Source organism: Candoia aspera, chromosome 4, assembly GCF_035149785.1.
Source record: "Candoia aspera isolate rCanAsp1 chromosome 4, rCanAsp1.hap2, whole genome shotgun sequence".
Classification (NCBI taxonomy): domain Eukaryota; kingdom Metazoa; phylum Chordata; class Lepidosauria; order Squamata; family Boidae; genus Candoia; species Candoia aspera.
The window spans coordinates 79,797,954-79,817,947 of record NC_086156.1 but is presented as its reverse complement, the minus strand read 5'-3'; the positions used below and the strand labels follow the sequence as shown (position 1 = coordinate 79,817,947).

The 19,994-nt window shown below is 37.5% G+C and overlaps 1 protein-coding gene across 5 annotated transcripts in view; it reads left to right on the top strand.

Moving 5' to 3' along the window:
- The window catches only part of ATP6V0A1 (ATPase H+ transporting V0 subunit a1), a 53,093-nt gene that overhangs the window by 2,674 nt on the left and 30,425 nt on the right, over positions 1-19,994 (top strand). For 2 of the 5 annotated variants that reach the window (XM_063300728.1, XM_063300727.1), the window contains exons 3-10: positions 1,834-1,931; positions 3,913-4,041; positions 10,493-10,575; positions 13,407-13,533; positions 15,238-15,320; positions 15,508-15,601; positions 17,375-17,587; positions 18,286-18,436. In XM_063300728.1, coding sequence (XP_063156798.1) covers positions 1,834-1,931; positions 3,913-4,041; positions 10,493-10,575; positions 13,407-13,533; positions 15,238-15,320; positions 15,508-15,601; positions 17,375-17,587; positions 18,286-18,436 — 978 coding nt within the window. Of the gene's footprint in view, positions 1-1,833; positions 1,932-3,912; positions 4,042-10,471; positions 10,576-13,406; positions 13,534-15,237; positions 15,321-15,507; positions 15,602-17,374; positions 17,588-18,285; positions 18,437-19,994 lie in introns of all 5 variants that reach the window. The other 3 variants (XM_063300725.1, XM_063300724.1, XM_063300726.1) reach the window with 2 other exon arrangements.

The window sequence follows — 19,994 nt, the reverse complement described above, 5'->3', positions numbered from 1 at the left end:
CACCGGTTGCATGTGATTGCGGTGCCCAGCTTGCAATTACGATGTCATAGCATCCCGAGGTCACGTGATCACCATTTGTGACCTTCATTCCCAGCTTCCTATAAACAAAGTCAGTGGGGAAGCTGGCAGGAGGTTGCAAATGGCAACCACGTGACATCCTCGCTTAATGACCTGTAGTGATTCACTTAATGTTGGCAAACAGAAGTGCCAGAATTTCCATTGGTAAGCAGCGTGGTCATGTGACATTGCACTTTACGACCATGTTGCTTAGTGATGGAAATTCTGGTCCTAATTATTGTTAAGTGAGGAGTATCTATAAATCAAAATTGACTGGGTTCATAGACAATGCTAAGTTATAAACCCTGATTTATTAAGTAAAATGGCAGATTAGCATAATCTGCTAAGTCAAAATCAGACAACCCCATTATATCTTAGCCTGTTCTATGTCTTGAGTAAACTACATCACAAACTATGGGTAAGTTACTTCTTCATTTTTTGATGCAGGACGATATAACATATTGAGGCCAGCCTTGTTATATTGGTTAGCAACCATTTTGCCTGATGTCTCGGATATCTTTATAAGTATTGGCCAGTTGCTTCCTGTTTTATTACATTTCATTTTTAAAAAATCACAGAAGTAGAACGAAGGAATGGTAAATGTCTCCCTCCCTGCTTTATATCTCTGTGTTAGCTCCTGTAGAGGCTGGGGAAAAAACCTAGGAGCATAAGAGTCCCTCAGTGCTTGCTCTAGCCTCCCGTTGACAGATATAACCTCAAATTAACCCTTTCATCCAGGGCTAATGACATGAGGAACAAAAGAAAAGATAGGTAAACCTTTTACCAGACTTGATTCCAAACAGAGATTAAAGCACAGGTTTGGATGGCACAGGGCTGATGAAATTCTTGAAGGCCTAATATGCAGCTACCAAAGACCACTGGAAGTTTATTTATTTATCAAACTTTATCACCACTCATCTTCCCCACACGGGGGGGAAGATGGGCGATTTACAATCAAACAGAATTAAAATTCAGAACAATTACAAATACAGTAATACAATAAAAATAGAAATATAATAGAATCCAATGGCCAAGAGATTTTAATCAGTCTGTGTAATAGGTCCATCAAAAATCACTTTAGGGTGCTAGCCATCCCCAGGTATGACTGTTCCCCCTCCCATTCCAAGCCTGCTGACAAAACCAGGCCTTTAGTCTTTTTCGAAAGTCAGGAGCGAGGGGGCCTCTCTCACCTCTGGGGGAAGGATGTTCCAAAGGGCGGGAGCTACAGCAGAGACAGCATGCTTCCGAGACCCTGCTAGTTATTAGTTGAAGTTGTTATTAAATTGTATTTTTAATATGACAGGAATATTAAGTAAATAAATGTATCACTGGAAAATAATCAGCAACTGTAATTATAACTGAGTGCAAACAAAGAAAGAAACAGCTTCTGTTTTGATTACCCCAGTTTTTTGGAGTGTGGTCTCTGGCACGCTTTCAAAGTGTGAGTATGGCCTTTGCCTGGAAAAAGTAGTGCATCTTGCACTATGATAACATGCAAGTTGGAATAGTAGATTTATTTATTTGTTCCCTGACTTTTGTCCAGGAACTCAAGGTGGCATTGTGCAAACATATATATGGAGTATCCAATTTGTAGTTTTAATATTTGCCTCTTTGTATGTCTTTTATTTTTTCAATGGGATGAGATGTTTGTGGAATGGAAATATAGATTGAATTTATGGATTTGTATTTGAGAATCCTTGAGAATTACGGATTTATTTTCTCACACCATATTGTACATCTTTAATTTTGCTCTTATGATAGTGATTTCTTTTTCAGGATTTGTGGAAAAAGAGATTAGAAAGGCCAACATTCCCATCACAGACACTGGAGAGAATCCAGAAGTGCCATTTCCCCGAGACATGATTGATTTGGAGGTAAAGACACCATGTAAAATATTAGTGTGCTGGAAATGCAAAACTTCCTAATCTTTCTGTAGAGAGGGTTGTAAAAATGAAATATCATCTCCATAATATTATTGCATCCCTCCCCATTGTATTAATACAAAATTCTTTCAGGGGCATAGGTTAAAAAAAAAAAGTGCAAAATATAATCTTTTCCCTTACTCAGCCTTGAAGTGGTTTCCCTTAAGGAGCAAACCCCTTGAATGTTGCTTTTATTGAATAGCTATGGCAGAAAATGGATACTCTGTTATAACCATGAATATCCTTCTTTTTACTACCAAGTACATAAAGCGATTTGAGGCAAAGCCACAATTATTTAAAACATAATAATATACTTTAAATAAATGTTAAAACATCATAATGTAACAAAGCTTTGATAATAAAATTAAATAGATTGTCATAGCACCAGAAACTCCTTAAAACAAGTGCTATATTACACTAATATACCAAAAATGAGAAAAATAAACATTTAATGATGAATTCCAGTGAAAATGGGAGTTTGGATGTAACCACCTATATCACATCATAGGGAAATGTGCATGCTGACACAGATTAATTCTAGGATCCCAATCTCCCTTGTTTACTACCTTTTCTGACATAGCTGTGTCAGCCTTTTTTCCATTTCCCATATCTTCTCATTTTTCTGCTTCATTTTGTTACCTCCTTCAAATTCTTGATACAGCACAGTCATTCAACACAGATGCTCATAAACCATCAGGACTCTTTTTTCTTTCTCCAATACCATTTCATATTCCGGCTACTGTCATCTTTCAGAATGGAATTGGATATGTGCAGCAAAGGGCAAACTGAAAAAGCAAACAGGCCAAGGAGGAGCTTAGGGTTGAGAGATCATTCTAGTTGGGTTTTCTGAGGTGCGGTTTGTTGCCAAGAGGACATAGTTAGACAGGCTTCTTAAGCCTCTTATGAGATATTGGTGCTTTGATTAAATTATGTGGTTGCATGGATATTTAATAGCATTTGGAGGTGGTGGGGAGAAGTACTTCAGATATTTAAATGTCAGTCTGTTGATTAAGAAAAAGAATACTGCCTTTCCTGCCTGCCTGCTGGCTTGCTTGCAAGCTACCTGGGACTCGCTTAACAAGCTACAATCCTCGCTTAATGATAGAAATGCGGAGTGCTGGGATTGATTTTGCTAAGCGATGCAGTCATGTATCATCGCGTTTTATGACCACGTTGCTTAGTGATGGAAATTCCAGTCCTGATTTACCATTGTTAACCGAGGACTACGTGTATTAAGTTCTGGATGCAGAACTAAATAATCTCCGGCCTATTGACATTGCCATTTTGAATCATAGTTAATACTGATATAATACTTTATTTTTTTCTATCTTTAATGGTCTAGATCAGGGGTTCTCAAACATTTTGGTGTCAGGACCCTTTTACATTCTTAAAAATGATTGAGGACCCAAAAGAGCTTTGATTTATGTGGGTCGTATCTATTGATATGTACTGTATTAGAAATTAAAACGATGTTAAAATATTTATTTGTTTGACTTTGTGGACGCCCTGAAAGGGTCTTGGGTGGACCCCCAGGGCTCCCCTGACCATGCTTTGAGAACTGCTGCTCTAAGTTATCAAAACATTAGAGTGTTAAGATAAGATATGCAAATATCACTATTGAAATAATCTAATATCTTATGTATGTTTTACAACAATATAATAAAAGAATGAGAAAAAAGAAAAAATTGGGAACATTAAAGAATGACAATTCAGTAATTGATTGATATAATTTGTATATAAATGGATATAGAAGATAGTTATTGAACTTTAATGTGGAGGCTAGAGTCTGCCCGATTCTGCAGCATTTGAATTCCATGACTCTTCAATGAAGTTCACATGTATATGTACACTGAAAAAATAAACAGTGTCTGAAGTATGTTGATGTCTGATAATTGGTTTACTTTTTCTTATTTCCTCCCTTCTCACTTTCTAGGCAAACTTTGAGAAAATAGAAAATGAGCTCAAGGAGATCAACACCAATCAGGAAGCACTGAAAAGGAATTTCCTAGAGCTAACAGAGTTGAAATTCATACTGCGAAAAACTCAGCAGTTTTTTGATGAGGTCAGAATATCGGAATGTTTTCAATTCTTATCATCTGGGTCAGTCCATCACAACCCACTGTTTTCCTTCTTACAAATGCCTACTTAAGTTGTAGTTTGGGTCAGCAGCTCTATTTGCTTTTGAGGAGTTCTTACAAATTGTTTTTCATCATTCATGAAAGTATATGAATTGGCCATTCGGTGGCTTATATTGTCTGCAGTGGTTGTTAGGTAAAACTTCCATGCTTAACTATTCCCTGCAGAGTTGCCAGAATGACTTATGAACATTTGATCTTGTAGCATTTTGGAAAGATGTTTTGAGGGCTTATTCAGTACCTGCTAACAGGGGCTTTGAAAATGGGGTTAGATAAATCTATTTGTACTCCTAGTTTCTAGGAAAGTTTCCAGACACACAAGGGTTTGGAATATCTCCAAGCATGTTTTACAGTCAGGTAGAAAAGAGAGCTTATGGAAGTACCTAGACATAGAGTGTTACATTAAGTGATTGAATATCCTATGTCTAAATCAGGGAAGGACAATTACCTTTTACATGTTTGGCCTACATTTCCTGTACTCCTTGACCATTGCCCACCTGTCTCAAGCATATAAAAGTTGTAGTCCAAGAATTGTGAAGAACAGCATGTTACCTATCATTGCTGTGAGCCTTATTTTAAGTGGCCCATGGTCCTAAACTCACTGATCTAGGGAATTTCTCTTCCAAATCTTTAGTTACTTGATTAATGGGTTGACTGAGATTTTTCTGGTCCTGTTCGGTTTTCAGAAAAAGGAAAATGGAGAAATTTAAGAAATCTGTAATACAAAGTATCTTCATTGCAAAAAATAATTTAAGTCAAAACCTTGCTTTTCAGAAATCTTGTTACTGGGCTATACATAGATTCAAGTATACAATAAGATTTAGGTTCTTGAATCTCAACCTCTAGAGTTAAAACTGAATTAACAGACTTTATGTAAAAACTGTTTTTTGTTTGTTTTCAACTGATTGTTTGAATATGCTAAAGGTATGAAATCTCCTAATGCAGGGCTTCAAACAAAAAAAAATTGTTGTGTAAGCAGAATGATATATATTTTTATTCTTTTAAAAAGTCTTTGTTGCTATGTCTGCTCTCACTTGCTTTGAGAATAATCATGTGGTGAATCTGTACAATAATGGTTCTGGATGCCTTATATTCAAGTGTTGAATATCAGCTTGCAAGCTGTGGTTTTGGAGCTATTGACCTGTATGCACATACAAGTAAATATTTTTATGGCTGCCACCATGACAAAAAATCTAGTGTTTTTAAAACAAAAGTTCAGTGCTTAGTTATAACAGTTATGGAAAGTCACTTGAAAAAGTGGTGCTTGGGAAAGCATCCAGCCTTGGTGCAACATGTCCTTGTCCAGTTTTTCTTTGTCTTGTCAACATGCATGTATTTGATCTTTGTGAGCTGCTTAAGAGCTAATTGAAATGACATATGAATCCAGGTTATATTGGACAACATCAGCTGCAAATGTTAATTTTAAGTCAACTGTGATTATTTTTGCATTAGTCTTGCATATAATTACAGTTGTACTTTCTTTTCAGTAGACTGCCCAGGGCCATGCTGAATATTCTCTGAGTTGTTTTCTTTTGGGCATGACTGGAAAAATCCTTTTCCCCCAAGGGCTGGTGAAAATTAGCTATGTAACTTAGATCCTTGCAGTTTGCCCAGAATACAGGCTTCAATTTTATCAGCTATCAATGAGGTGGGACAGCCTGTGTTGGACAACATTACATTAAGACTGTTTCTTCTAAACCACATTGCCAGTTTTTTATATATATGGTATCTTCTTTTATGCAAGAAGTATCCTAACTCAAACGCAAATACATTTTGAAGTGGTTCAGTCCTGACAGATTGACATACTTTCACTGCCATTTGTGAGAATTGGGCTTTTCAGCTTAATAGTCTAAATAGCATATGGTGGACAATAGTGTCACTGAAGGGAAAAATTGCCTGTATCTGAAGCTATCTTAAACAGACCAATCACTGTGGATTCCATATACTGTACTATAACTTTCCACTGAGATGTAGCCTTTATAAGTTATGAGTTCTTTCATGTTTATTCTTTGAAAAGCTTCACATGTGCAAATGGTGCTTCTGTTAGTGCTCCAAATTTAGAATGTGTTTTTAAGGTGGCATGGCCTAGTTGTTGCTCCATCTTCTGTTTTTTTAACCACTATCTGATTGCTGCATTCAACATTTTGAAGACTTTGTAAATCTTTTGGGAGAGTTTGTGAAATATTTGTTGTTTAATGGCAAGAAATGGCTTGCAAGGCAAGTTTAAACATGCAGACTCCATTTAGTTGAGGAGGTCCAGGTGGAGAATTTGGGCCTTACTGAATGAAAGTGTTTGTTTTGCCAGTGTAGCCATTTGTTGCATGTCAAAAAGAACGCAATGATTTTGAATCTATTAACTGCTAGTCATTTTCTCAGTCTTCATGTCTTTATCTTGTGAAGAACAGTGAGAACTGGAGAAATATCTCTGAATAGGTTAACCATAAGTGTTCATAATAGACTGGAAGAAGACTGGAAAAGTAATGGTTAATGGCATGCAGTTCCCATTTCTTTCCTCTGATTTCTTTCTTTCATCATCTCCCATCTTTAGTTCTCATCTGCATCTGCCATTTCTTCCTTCTCTTGGTGATCTTTGCTGCAGGTGCTAGAAACTGTGAAAATATGCCTCCTGTTTTCTATGTCTCTGCCAGAAGAATCTTGACTTGCCTGTCCTATATATTTGCTTATAAAGAGTGATTGCAGAATGAGATTACTTTCCACTTCTGTTTTTCAACATTTATTGCTTCTTGCTTTGGCAGAGCAGATACTGACACAATTCTTACAGAAGGCACTTATGAACACTGCCTTCCCTAGTAATCAATTTAAAAATAAACCATTCTGTTAATGACAGGTTGCATTAAGGTAGCATCTCAGATCCTGATTTTAAAACATCAGAATTGGACCTGAGCCTCCCTGCCACTTGTTAGTTTCTATGAGTTTTTCTTTCCTGTGGAAGAGCTTCCTGAAACAATAACCGTAATAATCATTTTTATTTGCAAATTCAATTCAAGATTCTTCATTTGAGAAGGTATATGTTGTTTGTATGTGTGTGTTGGAGTAGGTATTTTGCTGGGAGAGAAGGCTGGCATTTTCATTTGGTTGTACTTCTTGGTGGGGCCATGGTTGAACTTCAGCATGATAATGGGCACAGATACTGGAGTGTTAGGAAGGAAGAATGGGGCTTAACAGAAGCCATATTTGGGTGGAATGAACAGAAATGATAGTACTTTAGAGATATTAACACAAAGATTAACACTTATTCACATGATACATTACTGTCTGCCCAGAGTTGTACGAATCTTTGTGTGCATTTATTGGTCTGGGAATCAACATATATTGTGTCCCCCCAGTTATGTTAAAAATCTACAGATTTTTCAGTGAGAGATTTTCTTTAGCAGACACTTTTGTGCTGAGGTTGGTAAATCAATGTGCTCTTTTGCTAGGCCATGCTCTTTTTTATGGCCTGCTACTTGGTCTGATGTGTATGTGTCTTCAACCTCAAATATGAAAAGCCATCCATTTTGCAGGAATGCTTTGCATGCATTGGAAGGTGAGAATTTTTCCTTCCAAAGCTTCATCTGCTTTTTCTTTTCTTTAAAGTGTTTTAACTGTGTGGTTTGTAAAAAAAATATTTTAGTTTTCCCGTGTTAGTGTTATCCCTGAAGGTGTGACATTGACAGTGCTTCTGCAAGTTAAGTTCCCAGGAGTCTCAAATAACAAGTTATAGGAATAAAGGTTAATCTGTGAATTCCAACCTTTTTGCAGAGAGATGGAATGCCCTATATAAAAAATTGAAGTTGTGCTAAGCAAGGAATGTTGTACATGATGAGCTAAAATCTTTTTATATGCTTACTATTTGAGTTGCAGAAAAAAAGCGAATTGTTCTTTACAAATACACTGTATACATGTATTGTTTTTGCACAAATGACCTGATTATTTAATTAGGGCTGTGTAGTTCCATATAATCACACAATTACTACTTTGGGACAGGATTATAGTAGCTCTGTAGTAGCTATTGCTATATAGTAGTAGTTAAAGCATTTTGTTCCATGAGAATTTTGAATTCCATTTTCAAAAGCAAATTTTTCTTTTAAAAAACTCTGAATTGATGGGAAATGCTTTTGAAGATTAGCTACTGCTTGGAAGAGGCAGTTTGCTTGATGAATTTAACCATTTTGTTATGTCTGAGGAAGGCTTCTCTCTTTTCTTTCCTGCCTTGTCCAGTTACCTCTTCCCCTTACTCTCATCACCATCCTGTTTTCTTCCTCTCTCTTTACTTCTTGCTGTGAGGAGTCACATAGCCCTTGCTATAGATCTTGGCTCTCTAGAGCAGTGTTTCTCCACCTTGGCAACCTGAAGATGTGTGGACTTCTACTCCCAGAATTCCCCAGCCATCTTCAAGATGCCAAGTTTGAGAAACACTGCTCTGGACACTTAATCCCCTATTCAGGAATTGGTTTACTAGGTAGAAAACTCATGGGCATGACTCAGCAAGACTTTTTACTGCAGACAAGCATGAAGCCATATATACACTGAAAATGTGTCCACTGCAGTTTGCAGAAAGTCTTCCTACAAGAATGTACTCTAGGCTTCTTTTGATGGCCTTGGAAAGGCTTCTGATATGTTAGATGGTTCTAACAGATCTTGCTAGTGTGGAAACTGCTTGTTCCTGCCTTGCTTACCTCTTTGCTTACACCTTTCACTCCATATGGTGGAAGGGAAAAGCATGTGTGGGTACTTCTGTGTTTTTTTGTTTTTGTTTACTCATAACAGAAAAAAAGTAGGGCAATTGTTAATCTTGTAAATGAACTATCTTATTTTACAGGCATTTAAGTTTGATTAGTTATGTACTCTATTGATATATACTTATGGCTTTTGCCCTGGCCCTGCCCTTCAGATTCAAAAGAGAAGATATGTGGATAGCATATGGACATACATGAATTACCTTTCAGAAACAAAGAGTTGTGCCGTTTCGTAAGGTTGTTGTAGTAGCATGATCCTAACAAAAGATGTGTTCAGTTTAACCAGGTGTTAGTTGCATACCCTCATGAGCTTCTGAATCTGAAGCACTGCACAACCCTTGTAAATATTCCCACAGATATACAAGGGTATCATAATGCACATATTTACTGAGTCAGTGGGGAAATCTTCAGAATTGATTTCAATGGGGTTATCCAGGGCCGCAGCTGTTGAGGGGGGCAAGCAGGGCATGTGCCCCGGGCGCCGTGCTGGGGGGTGCCAAAATGCCAAAATAGTATATTTTTGCTCCTCACCAACACATGTGGGGGGCGTGGAATCCATGTTTGCCCCGGGTGACACAGACCCTAGTTGCTCCCCTGGAGTTATCAACCCTAAGTTGAAAAGGTGGGGAGACTGGGTATTGTACAGGATTTTTTTCCCCGCTGCATTAATTATTATTTTCTGCCTACCCTTCGGGTGAATATAATATATATTTGGAAGAAAGTGCGTTTAACTGTGCTGAAATCTCAAGTAAGAGAGAGCAAGTATTTTATGCAGTGTGTGGTTCAAGCTGCAGATTTTTGGGTGTGTTTTGATGCTTGTCATATAAACAACCTTGTTAAAAATCTTGTTTTCCTTGAAAACATTTTTTTAGTCCTTAATGGCTTAAGTAAGAAAAATATATGGGGAAATAGCTGCTAAAATCATGAAGAAAAAAAAAACCACAGGAACTTTCAGTGGTTGAGCTTCAGTGCCTTTGCTTTGCTCTTCTGGGGATTAATGCAAACAGAACAATTTATGCAAAATGAACAAGCATGGCCTAGATTGCTTAATTGTAATTTAGGCAGAATTCACCTTAAAAACTGGAATATACACTGCCTTGTATATATTGTACCACATACTTGACCAGGCAGCTTCTTGTCATTTTAGCAACTACTGTGATTCCTTTTGCCTCATTCTCAGGTTCTAGATTATCCCCATTAGTAGTAATAGCATGCTGTGTTAGAACCTCTCCTGCACTTTTTCACAGTACAGAGTAGATGCTCAAGACTAAGTTATAAATTGTCTTTTAAACAAAAAAGATCCCCTTTCCCAGGTCAACAAAAATAGGAAATTGCTTTTTTTCTACCATATTCCTTTGGAGCTTAACTTGCAATCTAGGCTGATTGTTGGCTAGCTTGAAAGGTCTGTGTTTCATGAGCGTTTTGTTTATGTTTTTTCCCTCTGGCTCTGTAAAGATGCTTTGTCTGTCTCTCATTCATATATTTTCTCTGAGCTTTCTCTTCTTTTTCACTATTTCTTCTCTGGGTTTCTTTGCTTTTTCCCATCCATCTCCTGGTTCCTCATCCCCTGCATGCCACTAACTAGTTTCATTAGATATTAATTGATTTGTGAATTCAGGCTGAATTGCATCATCAGCAGATGGCGGATCCTGACCTGTTGGAGGAGTCCTCATCACTGTTGGAACCGAGTGAAATGGGAAGAGGAGCCCCACTGCGCTTGGGGTATGTGCCTCAGCATTAATGGCACTTTGTAAAAATTCTAATACAGCTAGTTAAGGACCAAAGTTGGGCCAGTATTCTGTGATACTATTCTTGGCTTCTTGTCCAGGAAAGTGCAAGTTAGCAGTCTTGTCCTATGCACATAACCTTTCCCATATGCATAATAAGTATATGCTAACAGAAAATAATTTAGGTTGGATTTTTGTATTCACTGCTACTGGCATGTAACGAACTGAAAACATTTTCATCATAGTTTTGAACAGATAATCTACAATAATTCTAGATTGTCAAGTATTTGTACTTCGTTTTCTTAAAGTGTTGCTTAATATATCTGCAGAAGAATATCAGATGTGGCATACTAACAGCCGTAATTGATAATTTTACGTTAATCATAATTGTTTAATTTGATTCTAGATTTAGGAAATTACATAGAACTCTTATTAGGATACGGGAAGGCTGCCAAGAAAATAAATAGTTTTAATTTATTTTGGGCAGCATAGCAGATATGCCTATTTTGCTTCACCTTACCATACTTGATTTATATCCCACCTTTTCTCAGAGAACCCAAGGCAGCATACAAGTTCTTCTCATTTTATCCCCATAACAAACCTGAGAAATAGGTTGACTTGTGAGACAGCAACTGGCTCAAATTCCTTGTTGAGCAACATGCCTGAATGTGGACTTCAACCTGCATTCCTTAATCCTACTTCAATACTTTAAGCCATATGCTGCACCTGTGTGACTTAGAGACATATTTTCCCACTGCTGTTGCCATTAGTTTTGCTAAACTCTTAATCCTACCAATTTTATTCAATAACAGTCTTTTTAAAATAATTTTTTGTTATAGAAATTTTAACAAGATAAAAACAATACACATTTTAGAGACGAAATAAAGAAAATAAAGAAAAATAGCAAATAGATAAGAAAGAAAATAAGGAAAAGAAAGAATATAGGAAAAAGAAGAAAAGAAAAAAGTTATGAAAAAGCGCTTCCGATCTTCTTAACAGTGGTTATAAATGCATTTATATTTTACCCTCCCTCTCTAAGATTTCCTCCTCCTTTCTATAGTGTGCTCTTTCTAATAATTGAACCCATAAATCACAAGTTCATTTTTTCTTCCTTCAGCAGGAAGTCCATAAGGGCTAGTTTTATTCTGTAACAGTACTGACATTTTCTAGTTGTCCCTTCTGTAGCATATCTCAATTTTTAAAATGCTGTTAAGCATTGGGGAATGGCCCAGTTACACAGATAAACAGTACTAATTTCAAATGCTGATGTGTAACGTTTGTCGTTTCTGGTGTTCTTGTCAAACTCTAGTTAATCCTTATTTTTTCTTTTCTGGTTGCACTTCTTCCAGAAATCTGCCTCAGAGTGCTTCCTTATATAGATACCAAGACTTTTTGATAACTGGTATCGTCAGTGAACTCACAAGTGTTAAAGAATGCATGTATTTAGATTTTGTTCTTATTGTACAGTAGCATTCATGCCTTGATAGTTCAGACATTTGCTCCAAACCATGGTTTATGTTGCCATTTAGAATTCAAATCAAAATATGGTAGATAAGCATGATACAGAAATTACTAGTTGCTTCTGTCTTCTTTTTTTTTTAATCACAGATTGCAACTTCATAAATTTTCACTTTAGTCCATAAATTTCTGAGATGAAGTAAAGTCCACAGATATGGCTTTCAATTCAGGATAATCATAAATTAAACATTTCCAACCTGATTTGAGACCTTCAGCTCCCATAATTCTCAGCCACCCAGCCATTGGTAAGAATTCTGGAAATTGAAATCCATATACTGTATCTAAAAGGTACCTAGGTTGGGAAAGGGTGCCCTAAGCCATGGGTTGTACTGATAATGGCTTATCAACCATTTCAGACCATGTTTTTTTCTGTACTGTGGAAACCATGGTTTGGTTTGATGATTCAGGTATACATAGCAGTTTCACTTCCTTACCCACAGGTTAGTCTGAGTTGAGCCATTTTGTGAATGAAATAGGAAAGTAGCAAATGAGTCTTCTTACTAGGAAATTAAAAATGGAAATCCTACCTTATTCTCTACTAAATTGCATAGTTTTTATTTTATTTTTAATGATGAAATATTTAGAAACCCTATAACAGTGAAAAAAAGTGATTGCGCAGTGAAAAAAGAAAACCCAGATATATTTTATTATCAAAATAAACATGACAAAAGAAAAAAATCTATCAGAAAAAAGGTCTATATAATAACTATAGATAACAATATAAAGTTGATTCAGTCCATGAGCTTATGATTAAATCTAGACCGTATACAATCATCAAGATCATATTGTGTCGTCATCTTATTTTTAGAACGTAGAGGCTTTTCAAAATTAGATAACAAACTCATCCCAGATCCATTCCTTAAAATCAGGACAGCTTCTTTCCAGTTATGTAAAATTACTCTTTTTGCCATGCTCTTCATAAGATGACAAATTCCATGTTTAAGGAATATAGTTTAACATAAAAAGGCTAATGTGCATCCCTTTTTAAACATTCTTTCAGGGATCCAATAAACAAAAAATACTTTTGGATAATTTAATTTTGTTTGTAAATCATAAGTTTATTTTACACTTGGATTCATTGTGTCTCCAGAATTGGATATTCCAATTGTTCATTTCATAATTCAGCTATATAGTTAATACTTACATTTTATTTTTCTACTAATTGCATAGTGTCTGTATTTCTTTCTGTAAATAGGTTAAAAGCATTAGGCTCCTCGTATTCTATTGGCTTTGCAATGGTAGCATCCATTTTTTTCAGGACTGATATTATTTTGCGTATTATTTTTTATCTATTTCTTCTGTGTTCAGATTTGTGGCTGGAGTGATCAACCGTGAGCGAATCCCAACCTTTGAGCGGATGCTGTGGAGGGTGTGTCGCGGAAATGTTTTCTTACGACAAGCTGAAATTGAAAATCCTCTTGAGGACCCAGTAACGGTACAGTGGCCATTTTTACAGCAGCAGGCTGCTTTAGACAGTCAATTTTTTTAAAAAAACGGCTTGGCTTCTTAATAAATTATTTTTTAAAATAAAATGTAAAAGGAAAGTTTGATTTCTGTTGTGAGTTTGTGAAAATGCTTATTTTAATTAGAGCTGAAATCATTGCCATTGCCTTCTGGATTTTTTATTTGTGTGTATGTATTTATGAATGAACTTAAATCAAAACTTTAGTTCTCTTATGGAAAATCTTGTAAAATCTTAGGGTTGGCTTGCTGAAATCTCATGAGAAGTGGCAATCTTGTTGGCCTGCTTGAAACCACACTCATAAGAAGGATAGAAACCATGATAAGATGATAAAATTTGAAAAACGAATAAATAAATAAATATCCCGGAGTCTCCTGGGTGACATTTTTAAAAGCCCCAGTGAAGTCCAGCAGACTCAAGAGGGCACCATTATTAAGTGTCAATCATCTACAAAGGGAATCTAAAACCTGGTTGTAACAAGTGCCAGTATTCTTATTAAGTTTGTGCAAAAATTCCTAATGAAAAAAGTTCTCATTTGAACAAATGCAGGAAGGGGGAGTTTCTATCTGAATCTAGCCATCTGTCTGAAGAATGTGTTGCTGGCCTCTTGGGAAAGTTCAAGGGGTTGGATTCTAAAGTATACCACTGATATCAGTTCCTTTCCATTCACTTGTTTTCCTCCTGCTTGTTTACTTCAGACTGTGTACTTAATCAGCAGCCTTGGCTTATCTTTGTGGCTTCTTTGGCTGTGTTACAGCTCCTCCTCCGTACTAGGCAAAATATAAAGAAGATGGATTTCTTACATACCATTCCCCTCTTCCATTATCTTGTGGCTACTTGGTGATCTTGGCGGAAGAGTTATGAGGGCATTTTGAGTTCTGAGAATGATTTGAAGGGGAGTTTAATATTTGAAATCTGACTTCTTTAAAACATGGCTCACTTGAAGGAATAGAAGCTAATAAAGTTAGAGCTAGAGGTGTATCCATAAATGCTATTCAGGACAACTATGTTGGAGGGTTTTACATTCAGTAAAGACCTAATTTATTGTATTTTGAGCCTAAAATGGCAATGCCAGTATTAAAAGCTTTTTAAAAACTTGATTAATTTGATATTTTATCTAGATAGGATACTGATATTGAACTACAGATCTTTGTTCCTTAATTCAAAAGATTAACCTGTTACTAAATCTAATACATTGTTAGTGCTTTTTTTTCTTCTTTTCTGGGTAGCTTAGGTAAGCTTGCTTGAGCTTCTGGAACCATTGCTGCATAAGTATGCTTTGCAATTCTGTGCTCTCTGCTTTTGTTGTATAGAATGACCTAGATTTCTTGCCATTTTCAAAGGCCTTATATTGATGATCAATCTATTCTTTGACAAAATAAAGTAATTGAGGAAAACTGAGGGCCTTTCTTTTATTCATCCCCCCCTTCTCACCAATCCTGAGCCTGCTTCAAATCTTGAAATAGTGCTTCAAGGAACTCAAAGGAATATATATGGCTCTGCTTAGCAAGGATGAGATAATGGTATAATGGGAGGGATTGGATTTGAGAAGTCCCCAGTAAATTTTATGGCTGATTTGAACCAAGGTCTTCCTGGTCCAAGGCTAATACTTTGACTGCTTTGCTACTATCAGTTGAGTAACTTTAACCCCAAATGGACTTTTCTTCTCTCTTCTAGGGTGACTATGTGCACAAGTCTGTGTTCATTATTTTCTTCCAAGGTGACCAGCTGAAAAACAGAGTCAAGAAGATCTGTGAAGGGTAAGCAAACTGGAATAAGAAGTCCTTTGCTTTTGATTTGTAGCTCTTGCAATTCATTTTGCATTATTTTCTAACCTTCCCATCTATTTACATATACAATGTACTGCTAGTTTTTGGGAAGCAAGCAAAGTATTGTCATGGTCATGTTGTTACTTTTTATATTGAATCACCTGTGTGTGCCTTTCAGATTCCGGGCTTCTCTGTACCCCTGTCCAGAAACTCCACAGGAAAGGAAGGAAATGGCTGCTGGAGTAAACACAAGGATTGATGACCTTCTGATGGTATAAATGATGATAGGACAAGGGAGGAAGGGAGGGTTCTTGATGTTCTTTTATACTACCTTTATTTCTGAATTGTTTTCTATGGAAGATTTATCTGCACACACAGGTTGTAATTTGCACTGCGGAGTTCATATTAAGTAGATGGATTTGATGCCAGGTAGCTTTTATCTGGTTGGCTACAGCTGAAGGGAGTCCAATAACATTTGAAGAGCCATAAATTGCCTACCTCTCCTGTAGCCATTGGTTTTGCTATTTGATTTGGTGCTGGCTCTACACTGGTTTTATTCTTTTGGATGAACTTCAGAAGTAATTTTGAGGCAAGTACTAAGAAATGAACTTACCAGCTGTCATATGGTGTGTATTAAGGGCCACACTTCTCACCGTCTGTTGTTCTATATCTGTATAATGAGATCTTGAAGTTTGGTAACATCAAAATGCTTATGCCCAGTATTTTAATTAACTTGACATCATAGAACACTCTGAACCAGCATTAAAAGGCTGTGCTCAAATAGATGAAGACAGTAGGTTGAAGTTTAATTTAGAGGTGACAGTGTGGAATTGGAATACAGTTGGGCAAATAAGTTCATTTATTATAGTTGGTTTTGCTTCTTCAGTGCCAGTGGCAACTATGTACAAAACTTTGTGTTATCCTTCCTGAAAACTAGGGCTCTTATGAACTGTCTTACATGCTTTTCATAACCTCAAGAATAAAAGCTTTAAAACTGCTTTGTCAACAGCTGATTTCTGAAGGATGTTTAAAAGCTCTAACTGATGCAGAATATTAGCTATTCCTGCATTAATTATATTGCTTAGTTCCTGAACTTTTATGTACATTTCAGGATTCTGCTACTGTATTAAATTTTTAAGAACTAGAATCTTCTGGGGAGGAATGTGTCTTGTGTCCACATTCGTTGTAGTCTTTGGCAAAGGCAGTGTGGGAAATACTATTAATATAAAATAACAAATATTATTGTAAAAATAGATAATCTCAGCATAGTTTCTAAAGTGGTTATATTGCTGTAGCTTTCTACTAGACTTTGCATAGGCAGCTATTTTTTGGTGCTGTAAATATCTTTGAACCAATGAGATGAAGTTAGTATAAAACGTAACACACTTTAAATGATTTGGGACAATCTGGCCTTTTTCATGAGAAATCTCCTAGGCTGGGATACGCTTGGATTCCACTCTTTCCTAGCTCGAGTTTACACTTCTCCAGCTGGTCTTCTTCTCTCACTTTATTCTAGTAAATACAAGCAGAGGGAAAGAGGGTGTGAGCCTTCCCTTATTGGGAATGTAAGGAAACCATTTTTCCTTTTGGAATAGTCTAAGGGGAGATTAGGAGATAAGCCAAGAATGTGCTTTGTCTGCAGTTAACATTTGGAAATGCAACAACACGATTGGAACTGTGGAGCCGGTGAACAGAGGTAACTCTTTTGCTCTCACCAGTGTGTCGTCTGTATTCCTGCCTTCAGCTGTTTTGTTCCTGGAATCAAAGGGTTGTTCACTTTTTGTAGAACAGGTGGACGTCAGTGCATGGTTTAAATTTAATCATCCTGGGAATCTTGGCTATTAAGGTGAAGGGGCCAATTTTGTAGTTTGTGTGAAGGCTGAGCTAAGGTTTGAAAGTATTGAAATTCTCAAACTAGAGTGCTTACATGAATTTCCATAGCTCATAGATGACATATGCAGTATAGGCTCCATTTTCCTTTTTATATTGCTGTTGGTCATTTAATCGGAGCAGTAACAAAATCATCTTTCTCTTTCTTTTGGTAGGTACTGAACCAAACTGAAGATCATCGGCAGAGGGTTCTTCAGGCTGCTGCAAAGAATGTCCGTGTCTGGTTCATAAAGGTGCGCAAGATGAAAGCCATTTACCATACTCTGAATCTCTGCAACATTGATGTGACTCAGAAATGTCTCATTGCTGAAGTCTGGTGTCCTGTTGCTGACCTTGACTCCATTCAGTTTGCCCTCAGGCGTGGTACGGTGAGTACAGTCCATACCTCCCATCTCTGCTATGATATCTAAAATTATTGCTAGCCTTGACATTCATTAAAACATGGATTTCTCTGAGTCTTGCAAGCAAAATCTCTTTGTGCAAACAGATTGAATTAGAATTCTTTAGTTAAAACATTCCCTTTCCATCCTTTTCACTGCTGGACTAGAGAGGGACACAGTGCTGTTACTTGAAATGTGTCCAACTTTGAAAACACATAACCTTTGATTCACATTTCTTAGCTCTTTCTCAAGAGGGGGTTTTGCCTTGATTTTTGTCCTTTCAGAAGGACAGATAGGCTTGGATCCAGATAAGTGACCCCCCTCTTCCTTTGAAATCCTTTGGTTGGAGTGAATTTTAAAAGCAAATATTTTATATATATTTAAAGGAACTTCTTCAAATGCATATACATAATTTATGATATTTGGCTGCAAGAGTGATGCATCCATTATTTTTCTGGTTGCAATTCAAGAGGAAATCTAAACTTATCTATCTTGCTCCTTTTTTTGAATAAGAGCTTCTTGGGCAACTTGCATTCACCCAAACTAAAAAGCAGTTTCCAAAATAGCTAAATAAAAAGGTGTTTTTGAGTGAGCATGCTCAAGAGAGAAAGACTGTAAAAGCTGTCAGGGGTTCTGCTGAGTAGAAAAGTAGTTTTTCTAATCTTCAGTTTGCTTGTGTCTAACAGGAGCATAGTGGATCCACTGTTCCCTCTATCCTGAATAGGATGCAAACCAACCAGACTCCACCTACATACAACAAGACCAACAAACTCACTGCTGGGTTTCAAAACATTGTAGATGCTTATGGCATTGGAACTTATCGTGAGATTAATCCAGGTACATGCATGTCTCCTACAAAACTCTAGCTTCTGGTACATTGTTGGAGGAGTCTGATTTGATTCCTTTCTCACTTATTCTGCGCATCAGTTTAACTTATGGAAAGAAACTGAAACAGATAAAAATGTCTGTGTTTGGGCGTGGGGGTGAATCTTGGCAAAGATCATAGAGGGTAGCATAGGTCTTTTCTCCTATTAAAAAAACCAGCCAAATTAATCATAAATAGCATTTACTCCCATATAGTGCTGGGGAAGGTTAAAAAAAAATGCAGACTTTTTTTTTTCTCCCCCCCAGAACCTCTTGTAACCTGCCTTTTTCCCCCAGAACCTCACATAACCTGCTCCTACTAAAGTAGGGTAGAGGCATATTAAAATATAGGTGTTTCTGTGCTAATGGTGGAACCCTATAGATAAAATGGAGGATTTTTTTATAGATATAAAGGACATACAGATAGTCCTCAGGTTACGTCCATTTGTTCATCAACTATTCCAAGTCATGATGGTGCTGAAAAAATGGACTTAGGACTGGTCCTCAAAGTTCCGGCTGTTGCAGCACCCCTGTGGTCACATGATCAAAATCTGGGCGCTTGGCAATCGGCCCACATTTACTACCACCCCCCTGCTGCCGCCCCAGCTGACTTTTGTCGTCATCTTTGCCTCCCTCCCCTCTGCTGGGCTTGCTGATGCCAGCTGGCCTCAAGCCCTACGGTGCGGGGCTCTGTCGGCCATGCTGTGCAAGGCGCCCTCACCACTGCTGCCTTGCTGTGCGGGAAACCCTTGGCTAAGTACCCGCCAGGAATCACTACCAGATGTCATGGTCATGCATGGGGGAGGTGCCACAGAAACGTCCCCATCTCACTGCCCGGCAGGATGATTGCCCCAGCTGGCAATGGCATGCAGCATGGAGTACTCCCAGCCCCACCCCCTTCCTTTCCTAGTGGAGTGGCAGCACCAACCTGCCTGCAGCACCTGCCTCCCAACACTCCCTAGCACCCACCCCTGGCACGTACCTACCTGTACCTCTCACGTACCGGCCTGCTTGCTGGAGACTCCCGCCTCTTCCCATGTCATGGTCACATGAGGTCCTTGCTTAATTACCTGCGCAGTCCTGGAGTCACAACAGCAACTGGGACTGTGATGCGATCAAGTGACGTCAGGCTTTATGACTGCAGTGCTTAGTGACGAAATTCTGGTCCCAATTGCCATTGTAACCTGAGGACTACCTATAATCGAATCTTGATGAAATTGTGAGAACTGGTGGTTTTGGTGATTTCTGAAGAGACACTTAATAGAAGGCTAGGGCACACTGTGGATGACAGATAGTGAAGCATCAGAACATTAAAGGGAAGGCCATTCAGCAAAGTGGCTGTGGATGGAAATATCAGATGCCCAGAAAAAACTCAATGTTGTAGCTTAGTATCATTGACTCCCAATCAGATTTTGAGCTGGAGAATGGAATTAAGAAGATAGGAAGGGGGTAATATTGTGATAAAACATGACTTAACTTTCCTTACCAATATGAATAAAGTCATGCTTTGGGCACACCAAGAAATATACCT